Source organism: Aspergillus flavus, chromosome 7 (genome assembly GCF_009017415.1).
Source record: "Aspergillus flavus chromosome 7, complete sequence".
NCBI classification, from domain to species: domain Eukaryota; kingdom Fungi; phylum Ascomycota; class Eurotiomycetes; order Eurotiales; family Aspergillaceae; genus Aspergillus; species Aspergillus flavus.
Window position 1 is genome coordinate 1,097,593 of NC_092404.1, and position 22,304 is coordinate 1,119,896.

At 46.0% G+C, this 22,304-nt stretch overlaps 9 protein-coding genes across 9 annotated transcripts; 3 read left to right on the top strand and 6 right to left on the bottom strand.

The window, feature by feature from the left end:
• Positions 1-163: 163 nt before the first annotated feature.
• F9C07_2262609 (putative dynamin GTPase) lies at positions 164-2,998 on the bottom strand (the record flags this gene model as incomplete). Its single annotated transcript, XM_041294593.2, has 3 exons — positions 164-781; positions 842-1,082; positions 1,139-2,998. 3 exons carry the CDS (start codon positions 2,996-2,998, stop codon positions 423-425), a joined length of 2,460 nt encoding a protein of 819 aa, XP_041150134.1. The 3' UTR covers positions 164-422.
• A 982-nt stretch (positions 2,999-3,980) lies between these two features.
• On the bottom strand, positions 3,981-5,830 carry F9C07_2280750 (uncharacterized protein). The gene is made up of 3 exons (XM_041294594.2): positions 5,292-5,830; positions 5,148-5,235; positions 3,981-5,084 (listed from the first exon to the last, which is right to left on the bottom strand). The coding sequence occupies exons 1-3, from the start codon at positions 5,816-5,818 to the stop codon at positions 4,263-4,265; spliced, it is 1,437 nt and encodes a 478-aa protein (XP_041150135.1). The 5' UTR covers positions 5,819-5,830; the 3' UTR covers positions 3,981-4,262.
• Positions 5,831-6,811: 981 nt separating this feature from the next.
• On the bottom strand, positions 6,812-9,054 carry F9C07_2280752 (uncharacterized protein). The gene is made up of 4 exons (XM_071510460.1): positions 8,279-9,054; positions 7,864-8,223; positions 7,673-7,816; positions 6,812-7,626 (listed from the first exon to the last, which is right to left on the bottom strand). Exons 1-4 carry the CDS (start codon positions 8,888-8,890, stop codon positions 7,144-7,146), a joined length of 1,599 nt encoding a protein of 532 aa, XP_071366941.1. The 5' UTR covers positions 8,891-9,054; the 3' UTR covers positions 6,812-7,143.
• A 1,623-nt stretch (positions 9,055-10,677) lies between these two features.
• Positions 10,678-11,040, top strand: F9C07_2103467 (FluG family protein; the record flags this gene model as incomplete). The annotated part of the gene is made up of 1 exon (XM_071508956.1): positions 10,678-11,040. The coding sequence occupies one exon, from the start codon at positions 10,678-10,680 to the stop codon at positions 11,038-11,040; it is 363 nt and encodes a 120-aa protein (XP_071366942.1).
• Positions 11,041-11,680: 640 nt separating this feature from the next.
• Positions 11,681-14,337, bottom strand: F9C07_2280753 (putative camp-regulated D2 esterase). The gene has a single exon (XM_041287154.2). It carries the CDS (start codon positions 13,935-13,937, stop codon positions 11,739-11,741), a length of 2,199 nt encoding a protein of 732 aa, XP_041150137.1. The 5' UTR covers positions 13,938-14,337; the 3' UTR covers positions 11,681-11,738.
• An 895-nt stretch (positions 14,338-15,232) lies between these two features.
• Positions 15,233-16,533, top strand: F9C07_5559 (GNS1/SUR4 family-domain-containing protein; the record flags this gene model as incomplete). Its single annotated transcript, XM_041294581.2, has 2 exons — positions 15,233-16,090; positions 16,153-16,533. 2 exons carry the CDS (start codon positions 15,233-15,235, stop codon positions 16,531-16,533), a joined length of 1,239 nt encoding a protein of 412 aa, XP_041150138.2.
• A 226-nt stretch (positions 16,534-16,759) lies between these two features.
• F9C07_1848731 (uncharacterized protein) lies at positions 16,760-17,976 on the bottom strand. Its single transcript, XM_041294595.2, has 2 exons — positions 17,243-17,976; positions 16,760-17,183 (listed from the first exon to the last, which is right to left on the bottom strand). The coding sequence occupies exons 1-2, from the start codon at positions 17,817-17,819 to the stop codon at positions 16,873-16,875; spliced, it is 888 nt and encodes a 295-aa protein (XP_041150139.2). The 5' UTR covers positions 17,820-17,976; the 3' UTR covers positions 16,760-16,872.
• Positions 17,977-18,573: 597 nt separating this feature from the next.
• Positions 18,574-20,436, bottom strand: F9C07_2280755 (uncharacterized protein). The gene is made up of 4 exons (XM_041294596.2): positions 20,282-20,436; positions 19,394-20,215; positions 19,212-19,341; positions 18,574-19,154 (listed from the first exon to the last, which is right to left on the bottom strand). The coding sequence occupies exons 1-4, from the start codon at positions 20,414-20,416 to the stop codon at positions 19,027-19,029; spliced, it is 1,215 nt and encodes a 404-aa protein (XP_041150140.1). The 5' UTR covers positions 20,417-20,436; the 3' UTR covers positions 18,574-19,026.
• A 156-nt stretch (positions 20,437-20,592) lies between these two features.
• F9C07_2280756 (RTA1 domain protein) lies at positions 20,593-22,299 on the top strand. The gene is made up of 3 exons (XM_041294582.2): positions 20,593-21,169; positions 21,255-21,347; positions 21,408-22,299. Exons 1-3 carry the CDS (start codon positions 20,971-20,973, stop codon positions 21,986-21,988), a joined length of 873 nt encoding a protein of 290 aa, XP_041150141.1. The 5' UTR covers positions 20,593-20,970; the 3' UTR covers positions 21,989-22,299.
• The last annotated feature ends 5 nt before the right edge of the window (positions 22,300-22,304 follow it).

The following is a 22,304-nucleotide window of genomic DNA, read 5'->3' on the forward strand; positions in this document are numbered from 1 at the left end:
ATTCCCACCACAGTGATACAAATTACCTGCCCAAGCCATGTATCGGTGTGTATAAAACAGCAGTATTGTGCAAATCTCCAAACAACGAATTCTAGCTTTTTTTGTGGCCAAATGTCTTCATAATCTCCAGTTTGAAATTATCAGCTATAATGATAAAGACCCGCAGCAAACAGTCTGTACGAGGACTACAACAATCAAGGAGATACCGGTAGCTGCACTATCTAATGACAGTAGGTGTCCCTCTTATTTCCATGACTTGCTTTTGTAAGGTGCCCATTGCGTCAATAACCAAGCCGCGCCCTTTTCCCTATTCACCACTGCCTCGTTCGGAAATGAAATAATGCGACTTAGATTGATGAGAGATCAAATCAAGAGGAATGCAGGTCATGTAAAAAGTTGTTTTACTGGTGAAAATGAAGTTTTCAAAGCTCCCAGTCGTCAGACCGACTCGATTTCTTTTTGGTCTTCCCCTTTTTCGACTTTTTCGATCTCTTCAAATCCCTCTGCTCGATTGAGGGGGCTCCTATTGGCTGATCCCCTATATAGTCATAGCCTGATTCAGTGACTATCTCTGCAGGTGTTGGCTCATCCACAAGAGGGGGAGCCTGCTGTGAAACTGGAGAAAGAATATCGGGGATGGTGGGACTTAAATAGGTATTGTTCACTGACATGTCAATAAATGTAGGGTCTTCGTTTTCGTAGAGATCATCAATGCTGGCTTGTGGGGTATCAACCTTTTCCAGGTTGTCCAGCTCCTCTGGTCGATCGTCTTCAACGATGTCTATGTTAGATCACTTCATTAGTTGACGGTATTGCCTCTCAGGGTGGGCGAGACTCTTACCGAGCCCTCGTATACCGATAAACATTCTACAAGTCTCAGATCCCTTCCGCAGGATATACAGTTTGCGGGAGAGTTGATCTCGGAGAGATTTGTTCTCTATTGACTCTCCCGCAATACGTGTCGCCAGGTCATCTGCCATATCGAAGACAAGTAACGGCGCAAATATATCCGCGAGTGGCTTGATGAGATTGGTCTCGATGACCTCGATCGCCACACCGTCGATAAACCGTTTTAGAGCGACCTGATAGAACTTAATAAGACGAGGAAGCCAACTCCTAACAGATAGGACTGTCATACCTTGTAGTACGCAAGCATACACTCAAGCGCCTCTGTGGCAGCAAAGCGACTCATGCTAGACTCTGTGGACTGAAGGATTGAATCATGAAGATGACGGAGATTGTATGATGGGCCATCCAGAGAGGTCGCTTCCAAGGATGAGACACCGAAGAAGTTGCAAATGATCGTTGAGAGACCATCTCCCCAGGCTTCGCGCCGGGCCTTTTGAAGATTCTCGGTAAAATAGTGATTGTATGTAATTGGATGGCCCTGCTGATGGGGCTGCAGAAGTTCACTGGTTCGTTGTTGTAGATCTCTGAGCAGCTGGTCAAACCTCGGGTCTACAATCTCCCGGAGCAGCCCCTTTGCCGTAGTAATATCACCTATATGCAGTACAACAGCTCGAACGAAGTCTTTCGCAATATTCCAGGCTGTCGTTACGTGACCTCGCGCGATAGCCTCCCATTGACTGGATTGCTCCCTGAATAGCTCCCCTATTATCAATGGATTGAACGTGCCGGGGAGCTCTTTGCCTCGTGTGTGTTTGAGGACATTTTGGATATGCTGGATATATTCTTCTCGCGTCACTAAAACCTGTTGTCTCGATACCGCCTCGCTCTCATCTCCATCTGTTATTTGACGATAATGACCGCCCGAAGTGATCCTTTCAGTGAATTCTTGATTCAGATTTTGTATTATGGCACGTATCCGTCTGCTATAGCCACTCGTTGACTGGCCACTATTGAAGAATGGGTCATTGTAGGTGCCATCGGTAGCAGTTCTCACAAGGTTCTGGAAACTCTGGCTGATATGCAAAAGATAGTACTTCTGCTCCGCTATCGTTGTTCGAGGGCTTCCAAGCCTCTCTAGCCTTCGTTGACAGTCGCCAACTTGGACTTGAATTTCTTCTATCAGGCTGGGAAGTTCAGTCGCAATCTGCCCAAGCAGTACCTTGCTGAGGCGCTCCCGAAACGGCTTTATAGCCACATCAGATAACGGAAGATCTCGCCAGACACCCTTGGCAAAAAAGTGTTCTTCCTCCGCATCCCGTTCTGTTAACGTACCATTGCTCTTCTCTGAATCCTGGTTTTTCAGTACATGCCAACCGTGCCGGAAGGAGACCTGTTGATTTTTCGCCAGTGAGACAAACATCGCCTCAGTCTCCGATCCTGGGGTCAGCGTATCGGGTTTGGTGATGACACCCAGCGTCCGAGATCCGGTCCTATCTGCCTCCCGGGCTAGTGTAAGAACAATTTGATTGGCAAAATCGTTCTTTGCAGAGACCACAGCTAGAATAATTGAACGCGGCTCCCGCATATAGGATTGTACAACATCCTGCACGAGTTTAACATCCGCAGCCGACTGCTGCTTGGTTTCCGAATGGATAAGACCGGGTAGATCGACAATGGTCAAATGCGGCCGGTCAGGGCCTGACACCTCTACCCGAAGTAGATCATTGGAAAACGCCTTTCCGTGCGTAGAGATACCCATGATCGCTTTTGCATTGTCGATAAGACGTGGCAAGCCGTCGAAGCCTTCGAGCTGCTCGTGGAATTGGCTTAAAGACTGCTGTTCTGCCTCCGTTCGTGAATGATGTGGCACAATGGACACGCTCACCCCGATCTGTGGGCTCTTGCGCAGGACGAGCTCTGTAGGAAATCGTGTACAGAGGTTACTTCGTACAGGGAATGATACGCCCGAGATCGCTTCCAGGACCGAGCTCTTCCCAGAAGATTGATCTCCACAAACGATGATTTGGGGAAGCGAAATATAATGGCTGATGCCCTGCAAGCGCAGCGTGTCAATGGAGTCGAGCAATTCTAGTTGCTCCTTCGTGCAAAGCTCTTCAAGGGAGTTTGTAAAGAATTTTTTAAGGACCATTTTGACTAGCCAGTGCGAGGTTACCACTTATGATTTCTAGAGATGATATTGGTTGCCTCTGGGGAACAGCGGCGAGCAAGACCTGATTTATAGATAATTCAACAGGGGGAATTCTAGCATCCGACTTGGTTTCTCCTGCAAGGGCGAATTCCACAGGATAGGTTCTAGGCAAGAATAAGAATGTAGTGTGAGAAATAGAACTATCTCTGTTATACCCCATTCATCCCAGCCTACTTCGGTAGTAAGTAGAAAGCAATAGGGTTCATTGGACTGTGGCCGCCAGGCGTGCCATGTAACCTACGAGAACACTTCATCTGGCAACTCCATTCTTTCTGGTTTTGAATCAAGGATCATTGCAATCCGTAAGGGGCTCCAAAAAAGCTTTATGCGTGGCTCTACGAGGCAAAGAATGTGTGGTTCTACCCTTCAGCTCGGATGCATTGGTCCCAATGAGGCAGTTACCACACCTTCAAGGTTATACTTCCTGAAATGGAATAGTGTCTCAGACTGCAATGACTTAAGAACCAATCAAAGAAGGCTCGTGATCACAATCATTGCTTGGATGGACTTCGTGAGCAAAATACAACAGTACCTGCTCATATTGGAATGGTGGCGCTAGGCTCGCTTGCCCATAACACACAGCCTATCTTGATCACAGGCGACTGTAAGTTCTCATGCATGATGATGACAGCCTACTGGCTGAAGACTATATGATTTATAATTAATGTACTACTCATCTAATGGCAGTCTAAAGCCCGACAGTGACGCGAATATAGATCTCGAAGAGAAGCTTGTTACTACCTAAATATCTATTATATTAGTGATTACAGTTGTTATTACTATTTCTGGGTTAGAAGTTGTCAGAATTGGAGACGGTAACATCCATACGATTCTCTACTATAGTTATATAGTTGTATTGAAAACTAAACCGTTCCAAAATTCATATGAGAAGGTGATAGTAACGTATGTGGAAGGGCAAATGGCCCTTATTATATGCCCCGCTCAGTCTATGTGGTAAGATTTCGACTAATCTGACTGGCCTGGAGTGAACACTGTACCACCCTGGGGGATCCTAGTCTTCCGTGAGGACCTGATCTGATGGGGCTTTATTAGAGATTTACGGAGTAGAAGAATAGATTTATGACTGGATTCCAAGAATAAATATGAGTCGTGAACATCGTGTTTCAAAGGAGATATCCAGCAAAGTTGACCGAAAACGAATATACTGCCCCTCTTCCAAAGGCAATGTCGGACGGATCTTGCATTAACCTCCCCTGGATACCCGACTCTGTCTGGTTTGAGATTCATGTCTCTTGCGCGTATTCAGATGCTGCGTGAATGATTTCTCGTTTCTCGGGGATCTGGAGAGGTTATGGTTGTACCTGGGTACTTCTCGGAGGATAACTGCGCTTTCTTCGTTGGGCATGGTACGTTCGACGTCGAGCCATTTGCTTGGGGTTTGTCTTATAGACTCGCTGTCTGCCTGTAGCATAGATCCCTTGTGGAGCGGCGATGCCTCCCCGGGAGTGATAAAATGGGGAAACAGGACCAAAACAGGGTGTCCACGAAGGTCCGCACCCTTGCCTGTATTAGACCTTCCGGCTTCAGCACAGAGGTGTCCATCAGAAATTGTTGTCACCCATTTAGAGCTCCGTTGCACTTTGCCCCACAAATCGGCTGCATTTTGGAGAAAATGACGGAGTTCGTCCTCGAACCCAGTACGGCCCCGCTCTAGTAAGGGCTCAACTATGTCGACAACCTCGAAGACAACGCTCTCAATGTTTTCGTCCACCTGCCTCTGTTCATCTGATTCAAACACCTTTACTAGAAGTGCACGTAGTAATGCTTTCTCCTGAGATGTAATTTGATTGCACTGGTCAAGGACACAGCTCATTGGCATCCGGCTAGCTGGTGCTTCAAGACACAATGACTGGAATATATCGCGGGAGAGACGGCTAGAAATTAGGGATTGCACGCAGGAAGCACGGAGCTTTTTAGATTGTCCAATAGCAGGCGTAGGAAACATCGAAAAAGGATTCGGTGGTGTACGTGCTTTCCACTGGACTTGCTGAATGGTAGGGATTACCTTATTTATTGAATTTTGTTAGAGATCGGTATCAAAGCACAACGTAAGTGATGGAGAATATACCTGGCTGATATCAGTCGGAAAATCCTTGTAGAAATATTTCTGAACCATGTCGCGCAAGGCCACCTCGAGCTCTTTGATGTTCTGTATCCTAGCCTATATGAGCCTATAAATAATCTCGGCAGGATATATGAAGCGGGCACTTACAGATCAGGACCAAAGTCCTCCAGTTGAGTCGCCCGTTTCAATTCTTCAACTTCTTGTTGACTCTGTGCAAGGCGCCCTTGTAGACCGACGATTGTCGTATCCTTTTCTCCTAGTTCGGTACGGACCCGGCGAAGCTGCTCGTCTTGATTCCGGACCTTTCTTGATAGATCGTGTAACTGGGCGTCGCGACTCGTTTCTGCATCCTCCCTCGTTTTCTGTAACTGGGCCAGAAGCTCCTTCTCTTTCTCCACCCAGCCTTTGACCCGCTCTTCCAGGAAGTCACTCAGATGTGCCTTTTCAGTCAATAATGTTTGTTGCTTCTGACGCTCTTCCTCCAATTGCCGTTTGTGATCCTCTACTGTCGAATGTGCGGCCTTGAGTTGGTTCTCAAGCTCTGTGTTTTTATGTTGTAGTTCTTCGTGGGTTTTAAAAGATTTGGAATGATATATCACGTCTTCCGCTGCTGCCTGCAGAGCCTTGATGGAGGACCAAAAGGATTTGTCCTTTGACTTATCTTTGGGCGTCATTTTGAATATAGATAAATGACTATTGGATATCACGTTTGCTTCCGATCACGATCATGAGGGATTGCACCCCTTTTTAAGCCATGGCCTACCTTGAGAGTATGCAAATTACATCTCTGGTAAATCCATTTGTTCCGACCTGCTACGACGACATTCATTTATGCAAGGCAAAGCTTTGCGTCGAAAGTTCTCCAGGATCGCGTGAGGCCCATATGCAAGGACATTGGCGGTCAGAACTTTCCATCCCCTTGCGTTGCAAATATAACATGGAGTCGCTTTGTGATCACCTAGCATATCAGCAAAGACGGGGAGAGACGGCCCATTGTTGAAGCAGCTAGATAGGCACACTTTTGCTGGCACAGTGTTTCGGAATACTTTTTCTGTCATCATATCGAGTCTACCTTATATCCAGGTATTATAGGGATGCCTTCGTTCTATGACCTCCACCTAGTGTTGGATACTATTTGCCTCAATTTTCTATTGCACCACCCATTTGTATACTATCCCTTCTCCTTGCTCATCAAATATGACACCCAGCCCGTGCTGTATTGTTGGCTGCCTACGATCTCAGGCGAGGGGTTACAGGAGCAGACATATGACATCCTCATTCTATCTGGAGGCAGCCTTGCAAGGAATAGGAATGTTATGAGTCGAGAAACTTGGGTTTTGGAGTTTTTCCATAGGCTACATATCGGAGGCCTGCAATTGTGGTCGCTTTGCAGCAACATCTTACCTCCCTAGCTTGTACCACAAGTTTCTTCTCCTCGATGGAAAATAGCACCTGCAGGTTAGACTCATGATCCAATATGTAGATATAGTCAGGTTGCCATTGGAGTTGGGAGATGTATACTCTTGGATTGGGTTAAAGATGACACGCGTCGTGTACTGATGCTGATGCAAGCTATTCCTCCAATGTAAGGCAACGAATCCACGCCTTGCAGTGATAGACCTTGGATATAGTGCGAAAGGAATTATGCTTAAATAGAGCAGATTTGTGGAAGCTTTCTTTTCAATTATTGATGTAGGCCACTTACAAATTGAGTCTGACTATAGCTTGGTATGGGACTACTAGCGAATCGCGTTCAAGTTTGGCATTCATATCACTGCACTGAGTGAAAAAGTGCAACACGGATAAGTGAGCAAGGCTTGACATGATCAAAATAATCCCCTCGGAGCACCCTTCTACTTGGGTGGATAGAAATCTTTCGGATGCGTAGCAACCTTGCTTCGAACGCCACCAGCATGTACCTGAAATGGTCAATTTTCCTTCACTGTAAAGTTGAAAGCTACATGGAGCCACACAAATCAAGACACAGAAAGTCTGGTGATCAAACCGAAAGGACACTCTTTCCACCATCAGAGGTCAATCGTTCCCGGACTTTTATAGGCAAGAAGTCGGAACCAAGTCGGTGAAACTCCACCCGGCCATCCTCCAGTGTTCCAACCTTGACAATAGCGCTCGGCGCAAATAACAATGCTTCGCCAACGCGAAGACGGACAATAATGTCAAACGCCGAGGGAGACTCCTTCTCATCCCCCGGTTCTTCCACCTCGCTGCCATTATTGCCAAAGCCACTCTTTGAAGAGAAAAGGTTGCATGCAGCTGCGGCAAGATGCTTTTGCAACGTTCGGAGCCATTCGGGGGAGGTAAATCGATGAACAATTGTAACAGAGCATAGATTCAACAAATCGGTCGAGATTGTCGGCTCTTGGGTAGAGATGATAACTCGTGTTCCAAGGTGTCGTTGAAGACGAACTGCTGATAGTAGTGTTTCTGTGAAAATCTGGGCCTCTGCAGAGGAGTTCATATACTTTACGCTTATTAGAAACATCCCTAAGCCTGGCAGAGTTGCATACCTTATGTGCTTCGTCAAGTGCAACCACCCGACCAATGGTTGGGTCTTGTTCGAGGAAGATCCCCAGGCAAATATTGAAAAGCGAGCAGGCCGTTTCTGGGGATATACATGGACATGACATATCAACAATAGTTAAGCGACCAGGCTATATGCTTTAGCAGATACCGAGGGCGAAATGAATTCCCGACTTACCACTGGATCCCATATTGAGCTCTTTGTCACCTTTCTTTCCTTTGACCTGGACATTTGTACTTGCTCTTGAGGCATAAAACTCTCTAGAGTATCGAGTCTCTGCTTCAAAGGTACCAGCTGATCCCGAGTCAGCCCACAACGCAGGATTCTATCCTTGAACTCTTGATAATTGAATAGTGTCCCTGACTCCTGTTGTATTATCCGTAGTTCACGAAGGACTCGTTTCACCGTATGTATATATAGTGGTATCTGCCCGTCTTTCTGTCCGATAGCCATCAAATCCATCATCCGTTTCGTGTTCAAATGATTCTGGTCCAGTTGTAATGGATCAACTGGTATATTGAACCTCGAATAGTAGCCCTATATCCTCTATGTTATGATCATTATCTATTATATCACGTTGTACAAAGCTTACCCGTATAGTGTGAATATTTGTGGGGGAGCAAAGTACTCGGACATGCACATCTGGGTGTGATGACAAGAAGGATGCCTCACAGGGGGATCCCACTGTGTCACTGATAAACGTATCATAATGGAAGACTAGTCCTGTTAGCGGGTTCGGCAACCTGCCGGCCTTTGAGGGTATCAGGCAGTTTTCCAAAAGGCATGACAATGTATGGCTCTTTCCGGAACCCTGGGAGCCACATATAAAGACGCTGGAAGGGTGTGAAACATTGAAGAGTAGTCGAGGATCCTTATCCAAGCTCGCGATAGGAGAGGCACGCTTTGGACGAAGATCTTGCAAAAGGGGCCTTGAACCGGCCAATAACCCAAACTGCGGGATCTTTGGCTTATCTTGACCATTTCCCAGGTTTGCATGACAAGCTAAAACACTGCTTGAGATGATAGGTGCATACGCCGATTCATCTGAGACCACTTCGCCTCCATGACCGGATTTAAGAAGGCTTAGATGATATCGTATGACGTCGTCGGAGAATATTGGATCATTCAGAGCTCCATCTGATAAAGGAGAAATGGTTTTGGTGGTCCCAGATGTTGAGCTAGTAAAATCCTCAATTGAACCCATGTCTGTAGGCGGTTGATCCTCCGTAAGATATATGATGTATACTCGGATATGGGGGAAATGATGAGGTTTTCAAAAGTAGATTTCTGGGCCATTGGCCGGGTTGATGCTTTATGTAAATACATTAGTTGGTAGCTCATGATACATTAGGGCCATCAGTATCCACCACGTATGATGCCCTGCATAGTTATCCGAACCCCTTCCTACCTCATATTGTAACTGGCGACTAGAATGTAATAATGTGTCGGTAGAAGAAGTATGGACTAGATCGGCATACCATCCATGGCTTACTCGCATATAGCGTTGGAGGGGCATTGTTGCATCATGCAGGATTTAAACGAGATGTCTCTCCGAGAGATTCCTTTGAATGAGGTAATCTATTCCATTCTGTAGGTTTACGGTACAGGGTACTGTATTGGGCTCTTACACTGTGTCTTTCCCAGTATGATGAATGCCGTAATGGATGGGGAGGAATTGCGGGCTTATGTCCCGTACTTTCCAGACGCCTCACCGTTGTAAAGCATAAATGCGGATCCCCCTAGTTATGGGGTTTGGTATGCACCCTATAGCCTGCAAAGTACTAAATCCACCGAGGTATTCATAGTACCTTTGATAAAGAGCAGCCCTGCGCAGTCAGTAGGCATCAAAAGATTTGAGATCTAGTTTTTGCATGAATGGAACAGCGAGGATTGTACCGATTCCACCCCCTTACTGTTCTTGTCGAAATACTGTAGTTGGGATCGTCACCTTCTAAGCCTAGAGTAGCAGTAGCTAGCAAGAATGGAAGCTCTATCCCTTCCTCGGGTAATGTTAGAGTGCATCTAACCATGTCTTGGCTTTGCGGCAATTCCACTGTGCCACTTCCCAAAAAGGTGGTTTCCGCCTTGTGGGTGTTTTATGCCCCAAACAAGTATAGAGTTGCCAGCTAAGGTTCCTGAAAGCTATCGGCATGGAACACACACGTCCTAGGAGATAAAATGATAGTGAATTAGAGGGAAAATATAGAATATTCCGGGTAATTAGTCGTTGGATTAACAACATTTTGGCGTGAGAGGTTGACCATCCCAGCCATTACAGCAATTGATATCTCTGTCGCTACTGTTCAGAATTGAAACGGAGAATATTGTCAGTGATAAGAACAGATCCCCGGCTACCTAGCATACTGATAATATACTGAGCTATAGCATGTTGCTTTGCAAGTAAATTTGTATTTCTAATTTCATCCAACCACGTGACAAAAATCGATTGCTGATAGTCCTCGAGAGGCTTTTCTCGGGACTGGACACTTTTTCGTAGCTTGATATGATGGAACGGCTTACATGTGAATCAGATTCTTATCAGGAGGGGCTTAAGGCGCTTGGTAATTTCTTATAGTTCTCGACAGGGCTTCTATCGCTGTAAATGATGGTGAGTTACTGCCCTGAAATAAAGCCTCGAGATATAGCTGAGCTTTCTGATCTGTGTTCTTGCACTGACTTGAAAAAGAAAGTAGATATTGACACGTACTACTACCACAGCACGAGGGCCCAAGATATGAAGGGTAAGAAATAATAGACTAGTCCCAAATTCCCATCTGCACCCCGTGAATTACCCAAATAGTGTTTCCCATGCCTTTCCTCACCTCACTATCATCGTCACCTAATACCGGCTCATCATGCACTTGTATCTTTCCTTGAGCCACTTGTCAACTTCCTTCTTCATAGTGGGGATATAAAATACGTTTGGCTGCAATTCATGACATATGCAGGAGACAACTTGATCCGAATGACTCCGGTTTCCAGTAGATTGAAATGGTTAAACACAATAAACCATTCTCTGCCCCCAAAGATCAGATCAACATCGTCCCCAACAGGGGTCTCCCTGAAGGACGTTCTTTGAGCGGTTCGGTCTATCTCAAGCCAGACATCCTATCCATCCGTCGCCGATCAGATCCCGACCAAGCCAGAGCTGTTGCTATGCATTGGTGGGTGTACCAGGATGGATTACCCGTGGAGCAATGCGCTCGGTCAAAGCTGCAAAGCCTAACAGACCGGATCCAGCAGGAAACCAGGTTCTCTATATTAGTCGGGTTTGGAGTGGGGTTGATTCAAATGCAACCTGTGACCACCAACCCAGAAGTGCAATATGAACCTAATAACACGATCATTTCTTGACCAACTATGACGGCGAGTGATGAGACACTTCTGGAAATTCCTTAAGACGTTGAAGCCACGCCGAAGGATATCGTGATCGAGATTGAGCAACTTCATGCGGACGCGGCTCTGGGGCAATGAACTTCTTTTTGCTCGCAGAAAGGCCATTGGAAGCCGTTGATCGCCTGGCCATCACTCGCCAGACTATCATGAGAGTTGCACGTGAACATGATATTCATACAACATTCCATTTACGATCTGTTCCTGGTACGGCCGGCAATGGGGCCCATGGGCATTTGTTACGGAGAGGAGATGAATAACCATTTCTGATATTGAACTTTGTGCTCGCCCCACAACACAGACAACAACTCCACCACCTCCGCCCTGTCCTTCCGCACTGGTTCTCCTTTGCTCTTCCCGGTCTCGGACTCTCTCCTAGGCCTTTGCCATCTGCACGGGTGGCGAGTATCCCTTTCTGAATCTCATTACCAATCTCCTGTATAGTACTACTCTATATAAACCTTTGCATACAAAAATCTGCTACATACGACCATAGGGTGTGGAGAACAGGGCTTCCCGTCCGCTCAGCCGTACTTAAGCCACACGCCGGGAGGTTAGTAGTTGGGTGGGTGACCACCAGCGAATCCCTCCTGTTGTATGTGTTTCTTATTTTTTTTTCTCATCGTTGTGTTGTTTATTGCTTTGCCAGCCAGGTGGTCCTAACTGCTATCCTCGGCATGCTGGAATGGATATCCGTATTTCGTAAATACGTCGCACCCAACCGATTTGGCCGGATTTCGAATATGATCTGGCGCTATATCGAGTGAGCAGAGGCTGTCAGCGTCAGTCCGATATTCAGGTATATGATATCCAGAAGTGCCAAAAACATCGAAACTGGAAGAGTAAGCCGGGCCGCGGATTTTGAGAAGTTCGGGGACGGGGTTCGGGTTACGGGTACGGAAGAACGAGCTGAAGATATCATTCAGTATCTGGGAGTGACGGATATCTCGAGAGTCGTAGTATGGGTTAACATTCTGAGTCTTCGAGTTCAAGGTACCCCAGACAGGCAGGACGTCAGATGTATGGCATGTGGCGTTATAGTTGGTATTGGGAGAGCAGACTTTTGGGGTATCGATAGTGGTTTGAACGTGGCCGTGTTGAATCTGGACGGTATAGATAACGGGAAGTACTGTACGGGCACCGTGCTGGAGGAGATAGGCCTGAGGGCAGAACCATTTCGAGTGGGTGAGAGCGTTGGCACCGGTGTTTCGGAGACTGTCTAGGTCGCTGGAGTTGATAGGGAAGGCGTCTGAGTTTATAAGAGACTCGGCCAGACCAGCAGGATAGACAGCGTTGAAGAATAGGCCAAGTGCAACTTTCGTGTTGCCAAGTAAAGGAATATGGGGAACATAGCGATCCACGTATAGGGCAGCTTCATCGGCCACTGTAGTAAACATAATAGGGACAGCGTTAGGAAGACGATTAGTCGCAAGCAAGGTATGGAATTGATCGTCAATAATGCCTGAACCATGGTCATCGACAATAGGCATAAGTGGTGAGCTAGAAACCTGGAATTTCTTGGTATGCAGATAGTCATCTCCTACAGCCTTCGCAATTTCATCCGATGCATGCATAAATTCGGTAGAATTGTCGAGATATTTAGCCGCAGGGACAGAACGCAGACAGGACAACATGACAAGCTCATCAGAATCATCACATCCGACAGCCTTTGCAACCTTTGGGGTAATGATCTCTGTGTACACCTGACGTGAATACCAGGGTATATCCAGGGCAGCTGACTGCACAACTGCACCGGAGAAAAGGCCACTGGCGGCACTTGAAGACAGCATTGCAATTACGCTTTGGCCCCCAGCAGACTGGCCAAATATAGTAACCTGTGAAGGATCTCCACCAAATGTTGTTATATGCTGTTGAACCCATTTTAAAGCCAATATTTGGTCCCGAGTACCGTAGCTCCCAGTAGTCAGTTTGTTTGTTGCAAGCCAGCCCAGGGCTCCAACCCGGTAATTGACAGTGACAACCACAATATCATTACGACTAGCAAAGTTACCACCGTCGTAGTCAATCATAGCCGTACTACCTTTAGTGAATCCACCCCCGTAGAAGTAAACCGCAACAGGTCTGTGTGTAACATTCTTACCACGCTGGGCTGGTAGCACGGGGGTATAAATATTCAGGTAAAGGCAATCCTCGGAGATTCGACTGTTTTCAAGAGTTCCAAAGCCTGACTGTGATTGAATACAGGAGGCTGGTAGACTCGTTGCGTCGATCTCCTTCTGTCCAGTATATGGTTGTGGAGGTGCGAACCGTAACTCATTGACTGGGGGATTCGCAAAAGGTATTCCCAAGAACCTAAAGGATCGAGCATCACGATAGCCGGTTATATCATAGTCATCAAACGATACAGATAGCCGAGAAGACTTCACAGGTTCCCTGTGTTTGTCCTTAGTAGGGGGAGCACTGGAGGTGCAAAGTGTCGGAAGTTTTCTATGGCAAGGTAGCGGAATAGCAGCCTTGTCTTTCTGAGAATATGCTGTGCAGGCATGCCCAGAGGTACCAGATGAACCTACCCACAGTGTAGAGTACGGCTGCAGGTCCTGGATATGGACGAGATAGTCGAGTTCGTAGCCCAATTCGGTGCGATTGAGCTCAGATGTATCCTGGAAAGGGTAGAGACTTTCTCCAATGGCACCGCATCTAGCGTGTGCCTCAGCGTTGCTCAGAGGCTCATAGGACAGCACCGCTGCTGTTCCACTGTTCCAGGGGTCTAGGTAATTGTATTTCAAGGCCAGTAGTGTGCCTAGTGAGTCAATTCTAGGAGGAGCCTTGGGAGCTTCGCTACGCACAATAGCAAGTAAGCAAAACAACGCAGCGACTGCAAGAGATTGGAAGTACATATTCAAGGCCCTCCGAAGGTAGTATTTCGGTAGAGTAAATGTAGAATCTTGGAAGGGACTCAATGGTCTGCGATGTAAATGGCGAGTTTTAGGGGTTAGGATGATCGCTTGGCATCCCTAGGCCCGACAAGCCTGGCAACCCTTTTTGCTCAAACATTTTCTAGGGTCCTTTAGGGCTATTCAAGCTTTATTAACATTGAACACATGCCCCACAAAGGCCCTTATAGGCCCCCTAGAGCACAACAATAGGGTTAGTATACGCTACACGCGTCCGAACTTCTCCGAAGGGCCTATCCAATGAACTAATGTTTAAATTTTTACATGAAAAATGTTCTCGTAAAATTTAGGAATAGTTAAGTTATGCTAGGATAGTCATTTGTGTAAATCGATACTGGCATTGATCAACTTCCTTTAATCACATAGGATCAGAGACAAAATTCTCAGGGAAAGGGTGCGGGACTACGCACCATACCTGAGAGGTAGCTAATCAAGGATTTTTAATGGAACACTGCAGCCTCTCACTAGCTAGACTGCTGATCCTCTTCATCTAATGTGAGTTATCGCAGGTGTCACATCTGTTAGGCGGTCGGGCCTCAGTAAGCATACATTTTATTCTACGTGTTTTACATGACAAGTCCATTGTATCTAGTAGTTTCCACATCACCAATTTGACTTGATACTGGGGTTCAGCTGAACACCCAGTGGCTTGTACTACTACTGAGGTCTACTGCAAGGGACTTCCATCAAAGGCCAAGGTAAACATTCCCAACAGTTGGCCCTTTTCTATAGTTTTGCCGCTAGGATAGGTCATATTGTAGCTCGTAATAGACTTTACTTTATCACATGCGTCTAAGATTCAATAGTTACGCCATGGAAGGTGTATCCTACATCTGTTGTGATATCAGATGCACCCGTCATTTGACAGATACAGTGATCCACCTTAGACGAACCTCAGAGTTATTGATGCCGGGTTGCAATGCACAATTTATCATACAGGCTTTTTATTGCTTTTGGGAAGAATTTGCACGGTTTACTCAGTCCATGTAGGTTGGCATTCTTCAGCTACGCCCAAAGTTTATCACACATAATCTCAGGTAGGAAAGATTGACATTCTGTACTGTAATGCCCCGCTTAATTAGACGAAAGCAGCCACGATGATTTATCTCACTTCTCGGGGTATTACAGTAGCCTCGGTAAAATAATGTGTCGAACATCTTGTCTTGAAACATTCCGCAGATCGGGGAATATTGTGGGATGAAGTTGGCGGTATATCTAGTGGAAGCCTACCCCTCGAGATGCTAAAGTACAGTTGTACTGACAGGCTGATTTTCATTTCTTTCTTCCTATCTTTGCTTCACTACTGGCCTACCTCTTGCTGTTACATTATGGCGGGCCCAATGCTGCCAATGTACTTTGGACTACCTGATGCTCACCTTTTCGAACTTCCTCCCGACTCTCATCCCCTACCTAGCAGTCCCGCATCGCGGTCCCAGCTATCGTGGGATAGGCCGATCAACATAAGCCCGGCTCTGTTCTATCACACGCTCGACGTCAAACTACCTCTGCTTATCGCCACCCTCTACGCATTAACCGTCTGTACTCTCAATTACATCAATCGAAAGCGACGGAACCGTCCATGGCCCCTAAGCCGTAGTCCGCTATTTCATCAGTTTGTGCTCATCCATAACGTGGGCCTGGTGCTCTTCTCTGCATGGCTTACTCTGGGCACTTATCAAACCATTAAATCAACCCTAATGGATCAACGAAACAACCCACCTCTTGCATCTGCTATCCACGTACTTTGCAAATTCGACAGGAAAGACGAACTGAGCTATTTTCTCCAGCGCAGGGTATCAGAATCCCGTTCGCACCTCGACCTCAATGATCATAGATCGGAAGTTGTCCATCCCGGAGTACTGGAGTTTGATTCCTTATGGGATCGTGGTATTGATTATTACATGTGGATGTTCTACATGTCAAAATTCTATGAGATCGTCGATACCATGCTCCTCCTTGTGAAAGGAAAGAAGAGTTCCTTTCTGCAGACTTATCATCATGCAGGTGTCATGTTATGCACATGGGCAGGTGTGAGATATGTGTCTCCACCCGGTCTCATTGGCCTTATGCTGAACTCGGTGATTCATACTATCATGGTAAGTGACAAGCAGCCACCGATTTCTTCCTCAAGCATTCGCTAAGACCCGTCCATAACCAGTACCTTTACTACACCCTCACAACACTCAAGGTTTCAATACCTGGTTTCCTCAAGCGCATCCTCACTGGGATGCAAATCGCTCAGTTCATCTTGGGATCGATCCTGGCATGGTCATACATCTTTATTTCGTATGATGCGTCCATCTGGCCCCCCTTGGCCTCGATAAATAACAAACGTGAAGAAAACCGTGGGAATGAGAGTCGAACGAACATATTCTTTCATGAGGATAACTCCCAACTGATCCCCTGTTTGGACAACAGCGGACAAGTGCTTGCATTGCTCTTGACCACAGTCTATCTTATCCCGTTGACTTTCCTTTTTGTTCGGTTTTTCATCAGATCATACCTGTCAGGATCGAAGCGAAAGTTGGTAAAACATTAGTGAGGGTAGGCCGTGAACGAGTTGCGACGGTACCAAATTCTTTTTTTTTTCCATGAGGTAATCATAGGGTGTGGAGAGTCCACTTTGTTCCCAGTGTACTACAAAGTAAAAAGACAGAATAACTAAATGGGAGACTTACTAGAAACCTCTTTTCCATCCTGTACTATGTGAAACACCATTGTCAATTCAATCAATCAGAATTGTTATTAGAATTAGCTATATATACAGCATTTGATTGATATCTTTACTCTCCCAATTATCCATGGCTAATACTCTCCCAGCAGAACCCCAGATCAACTTGGTGACGCCACTGAGCCTCTGAAGCCACCTGCGTAGCAATCATAGTCGGATCTTGTTGAGCGTCGCTAACTGTTCCTCATACACCGCGTAGATACGCTGGCATTTATTTGCTTTGGTGTATGTGAACACAACCTGCAGAGCACCGATACCGATCGTCGCGGCGACAGGCAACCTGTTCCGACTTGCGTAAGTGAGGTAAAAGATGGACACGACTTCGACGACCGTGACGGAGACATTCACATAGAAGGCATAATAGTAGAGGTTACGCATTCTAACATCTCCATGGGTAAAGCATCGTCTGAGTATGAGCGTCAGATGCGATGTGAAACCTGGCATCCCCGAGAACAGGACTATCACCATGTCAACGCATGCCCATATACATAGGTGGGGGGAGGGAACCATCACTTACCCCAGAATATGCCAATCTCGGACATGATTCCCAGGTACCGCATTTCCTGTGCCCTCTCTACTGGTGCGTTCACAATGAGAAATACGAGGCCCTGGACTGCCAAGAGGACTCCCACATGATGAACCATGTATACCAGGCGTAGGCTCGTGTCGTAAATGAGGTCCAGGAGACTAACCGCAACCACGATATAACCGGCAAAGGTCGATGTCTCCCAGAGAGTCACGGACGAGTGGTGGTAATACGGGTCCGTCCATTCTTTGCCACCTATCGTGACCTGCACTATGGAAGATGAGACGCAGACCAACAGGATACCTTTCAGCACTACATTCACATGGTGGAAGCAGAATCGTTGTTGTTCCTGAGGAGTAAGCTTCCCGTACATCGGACCGTAAAAAGAGTGAAATGCACGAGAATCCAGCATGACGCGATTCAAAGCCGCACCGAACAGCAGAATCACCGAAAGAAAGATACCATCAAAAGTGTTTAGTCGAGTCCCAGCCAGACATTCTTGATGCAGCGGCTGATCCACCCCATCATGCAAAAAGGCCTTGCAAGCCGAGTTATACAATCTTTCCATCAGTTACGTATGACGTCCTTTTTCTTCGAATGGTGAAATAACAAGGCGGAGAAAAAAAAAAGTCTGAGTAGATGGGCACAAGAAGAGGTTGTAAACGAAGGAATGGCTGAGCAAAGCGTAACCTAAGCCTGAGCTAGCATATTAAAGCAATGTGAGGTATCGATATTCCGATAAAAAATTGTGTTGATTCCCAACAAATACCATAAACGACTATGCAACATGGCTAGGGCCTTCAAGATTTACAATCATGCCGTGGATATTTGCTAGCTAGGTGCAGGGTGTTATGTTCAATCAACTATGTAAATTCCGATTGAGTTCTCCCACACTTATTTCATTCGCTCCTCAATCGCCTTCAGGGATATCGCGTTTGTTCTCATACAGAGTTAATGATTCCTCCTTTTTCTTTTCTTTTTCTTTTTTTTTTTTTTTTAACCAATTGTCCTTATTGAATAGTTAGGCAAGCCTGATCGGAGATGTCGCCATACGATCCATGCCAGCTATGATAGGGTTTCATATTTGGGGCGTTCAATACCTAATCTGTCAACCGCTATTTTCGGACGAGTTCGGCATCCATCATATATTTAGGACTAAACTTTTGTTTAATTATTTACACACATTTCTTTTTTTTACTTTTTTTTCTTTTTCTTTTTCTTTTTTCTTTTCTTTTTTAATATCTATGAGAATAGGCGCCCTCGAGTGTAGGGGATTCCCCCGATATTCCTCCCCCCCCCCCCCCCCCCCCCCCCGGAGTGACGGGCAAGACAACTTTAGATTTTGAAGTTTTTCAGTCTTCATCCCGGGGCTGCTTTTCCGCTCGGAGATTCTTTTGTTATAATCTGTGATACTAATCTATATAAGTATTAGTTCTATAACTATAATAGGTAAAGGTAACGTAACTAGGAAAGTTTTATTTGGCTGTAATCTGTATAATTGGAATGCCTGGCGGTGTAATGATCGTTACTCTTTAGTTTTAGGCCTAGATTACAAGGTGATACCGAATATTATTCTTTCAATATAATGTATGCCTCTCCGAAGGATGTGTCAAGAATTTACACCTTCATTCTCCGACCTCAAGCCCCTTCTCTCTCTTTCTCTTTTCCCTGATAAAGGGGCCACATGTGAAAAACCAGACTTTGGCTGGGAAAGTCTCTTTGAGTCTTGCTATTGGAAGCGACTCCCACTTGTGAGGAACCCACAGTTAACAATTTCAGTCCCAGTTCTGGTTGCATCCAAATCTGTCCGACTGCACTTCTGGCAAAGATGAATATTCGTGCTTCCCATCACTTCCGTCAGGATACCAATGATCCTTGATGCGATGCATGAGGGCAGTAAGAACTATCGCTGTTAGCATTGCGTGTACAACAACAGTAATGAGCGGATTGGTGGTCCTACAGCAGAAGTAGAAAAGACCACAGGTGTATAGAATGGCCACGTATGCGGGAGCCATGAACCCAGTTCCTTCAATAGCTTGACACAAATCCCTCGACGATCCAAATGCTACGAAGCTAAGAATCACGGCCACCTAGAAGCTGTCAGAGGCATATTCAAATCCCCAAATGCAGATGATACAGTACCATTGGAGTCACATAAGGCAGGTTGCTATGGACGTCTGTTGAAGCCTTGACCGTCCAATCAGGTATAACCAAGATTTCCACAATCCTGAAGGTCGCCGCAACCACCATTGTATACCCGAAGACTTCGTGGATCTTTTTGCCCAGCATAGCCTCTTGGTGATGAGATGTGAACAATATCCCGAGAACCACGATGATAAGTGCTGGGATGAGATTTCTTTTAGTATGATGTCCCTTTCTTTTGCTGATCATGAGGCTAGCTGCTGCCCCACAAAGCACCATTAATGTGTACGACGAATGTTCTAATCGTCCAAGAAAGAAATGCCAGTCCTCGTCTGCATGATACCCGACTATCAGGACCACAATCATTACCAGGCCGCATGCAAGAAGCAGTACAGAATCATAGTAGTCGGGTGTCAGACTTCTCTGATTGGGCCATAGCCCAGCAGCGAAAGAGAGGAGTAGGAATCCTTCGCTCATTACGAGCACCAGGAGCACTGCATGTGAGAGGGTGTTGTAGTAGTTCTCGCGAATACCAACGGATTCTAGGGATCCAGCTGTTACGTGGTACCAACCAAGGGCAAAAAGTGCCATGGTTGCAATAGTGTAAGAACGGTCCAAGTATTCCAGAACGTACCCCGAGTGGACTTTCTGCTTTTGATGAATATATAATCCCAATGATTGTCGCACGAGCAGAAGAATAGTCAATCCGACTTGGGGGATTATATACGTGTGATATCCACTACCGCCATGGATCCAGAGCCCAATCAGCGATATTAAACCGGCTAGAACTTCCACAGCTGTGGCCCATGTCGATTGAATGATCTTCCAAACGTTAGCTATGCCGGTCTGAAAATGCATTACAGGATCTCATATCGCCGAGTAACTTACCCTCAGAGTAAAAGCTGAAGGTATCAGGAATGCAAAAGCCAGTACCTGGAAAGCAATAGAAACCCCGATCAAAGCGGACTTGAAATAGTTTGCGTTAGCGAATACCGAAACTACCGATTGAAGAGTACTTGCCATAGTGACCACAACACTTTATGAATATTTGATCCGGGGAAGATGAGTGTGCAATCACTAAGATAAACTTGGAGTATTAGCACTCGCACATGGCCAGGGACCTCTAGGTCATACAATAGCTCAGAATGTCCAGAAGACCTTTTTCTAGGCGCTTTTGGCGCTTTTCTGATATATCAGAGCTCACCTGTAATAATTACTAATACATTTCGTACATGGGCCAACAGTCCACTTTAAGGGCCTGAACATAATATTCATGTTTTGTTGTGGATCCACTGATTAAAATTGAATGTGATGTACGGATGGTTCCACTCTGTTATGCTGAGCCTTCATTTGGCATTTTCGACCGCTGATCTTCGTAAGAATGATTTGACAAGTCCGTTTCTAAGAGGATTGCCGTCTTCGTCATGAAGCATATTTGAGAGTCATTCCAAAATGCCGAGGGACTTCTATATATGCGACCTTGCCTCAATTCCAAGCATAAAACGCTCATGTTGTGAATCCTTTCTTTAGGATCAAAGCTGGGGCTCCAACAAACAAATTCTTTACCCTCAATAAGGATGTCAAACTCCTGGCATGGCCAGCACCTGGCCTGTCATCCAGTCATCGACGGTGTGCGGAATTTATATGGATATCAGCCTTCTTTGGCAGCTGGAGTGTTCTTCTCGATCCTCTTCACCATATTGATGATTTTACATGTTGTTCATTGTATTCGCAGAAAAACATGGTGGTGTATGGTCTTCGCCATTGGCTGCTTAGGTGCGTGAACACATCCTTACCCTATCTCTTGAAACTCATTTCAATATAGAGGGTAGTGTGGGCTAATCTTCATATTGCCATATAGTTGAGGTCCTGGGGTGGGATGCTAGAACATGGTCGGCTAAATGCCCATATACCAAGTCTGCATTTCTTATGCAGCTCGCTACACTGGTCATAGGTCAGGACAATTGTGATATGCTACGGAGTTCAGCCAGCAGCTTAGCTAACTAATATCCAGCCCCAACCTTTTTCTCAGCCGGAATTTACTTACTCTTGGGGTATATCATCCGAATCTTCGGACGGAAATCTTCCTACTTCCGGTCAGATTGCTACTTCTGGTTCTTCACCGTCTGCGATCTCATTTCCCTCGTAGTCCAAGCGGTTGGGGGGGCTCTTGCTTCCGCTGCACTCAGTGCTCACCGTGATATGAGCAATGGGACCCATATCATGATTGCCGGTATTGCATTTCAGATGGCCTCAACACTCGCCTTTGCCACCTGCATGGTGGATTGTGTCTTGAGAACCATCCATCGCCCGCGAGGTACGATTCCCAAAAGCGTCTCATTTCTGTTTGCTGCTATGGTTCTCAGTGTTCTATGTATCTGTACTCGAAGTATATACCGGCTCGCTGAGCTGTCTCAAGGATGGACGGGTTATCTCATCACACATGAGAAATATTTCATCATATTGGATGCAGTAATGATGGCTATAGCAGTCGGAATCTTTGTTATCTTCCATCCTAGTTTGATGGTATCTGCAGCAGCTAATCCACCGATGGGAAGACGCTATCGGGATCTGGCGCCGATCAATGTCAAATAAACAAAGTGCATATGATATATCCAAAGATACATACTTTGGGATGAGATGTGTAGTTAATTTTCGGGTGGGGTGTCGATCAAAACTGAATCATACCTGCTGCATACCTCGCTGGATGTGCATCTGGGAAGCAAGGGGCTGCCTTGTACTGTGGATATCCACAAACAGGAAAAAAAAATGAACCACCAAAAAAAAAACTCTCAATAGAGTCTATTGCATAGTGGCTGCAGCTTTTGCTCTCGGACATGAGTAGATAGTGTTAGAAGGCGTGTGAGGATCTTAACTGCGCGCCGCTTTGCAGAATGATAGTGGGCTATAT

Coding starts and splice junctions, on each gene's coding strand:
- F9C07_2280750 (XM_041294594.2), bottom strand. CDS start 5,818: ATGACGCCCAAAGATAAGTCAAAGGACAAATCCTTTTGGTCCTCCATC. Junction 5,236..5,291: donor GAGGACTTTGGTCCTGATCT/GTAAGTGCCCGC, acceptor CATATAGGCTAG/GATACAGAACATCAAAGAGC. Junction 5,085..5,147: donor TTCCGACTGATATCAGCCAG/GTATATTCTCCA, acceptor TCAATAAATAAG/GTAATCCCTACCATTCAGCA.
- F9C07_2280752 (XM_071510460.1), bottom strand. CDS start 8,890: ATGGGTTCAATTGAGGATTTTACTAGCTCAACATCTGGGACCACCAAA. Junction 7,817..7,863: donor GCTCAATATGGGATCCAGTG/GTAAGTCGGGAA, acceptor TAAAGCATATAG/CCTGGTCGCTTAACTATTGT. Junction 7,627..7,672: donor CACTTGACGAAGCACATAAG/GTATGCAACTCT, acceptor ATAAGCGTAAAG/TATATGAACTCCTCTGCAGA.
- F9C07_2280753 (XM_041287154.2), bottom strand. CDS start 13,937: ATGTACTTCCAATCTCTTGCAGTCGCTGCGTTGTTTTGCTTACTTGCT.
- F9C07_1848731 (XM_041294595.2), bottom strand. CDS start 17,819: ATGGAAAGATTGTATAACTCGGCTTGCAAGGCCTTTTTGCATGATGGG. Junction 17,184..17,242: donor CGAGATTGGCATATTCTGGG/GTAAGTGATGGT, acceptor ACATGGTGATAG/TCCTGTTCTCGGGGATGCCA.
- F9C07_2280755 (XM_041294596.2), bottom strand. CDS start 20,416: ATGGCAAGTACTCTTCAATCGGTAGTTTCGGTATTCGCTAACGCAAAC. Junction 19,342..19,393: donor TGCCTTATGTGACTCCAATG/GTACTGTATCAT, acceptor GACAGCTTCTAG/GTGGCCGTGATTCTTAGCTT. Junction 19,155..19,211: donor TGGTCTTTTCTACTTCTGCT/GTAGGACCACCA, acceptor TAACAGCGATAG/TTCTTACTGCCCTCATGCAT.
- F9C07_2280756 (XM_041294582.2), top strand. CDS start 20,971: ATGTCAAACTCCTGGCATGGCCAGCACCTGGCCTGTCATCCAGTCATC. Junction 21,170..21,254: donor CTTCGCCATTGGCTGCTTAG/GTGCGTGAACAC, acceptor ATTGCCATATAG/TTGAGGTCCTGGGGTGGGAT. Junction 21,348..21,407: donor GCTCGCTACACTGGTCATAG/GTCAGGACAATT, acceptor ACTAATATCCAG/CCCCAACCTTTTTCTCAGCC.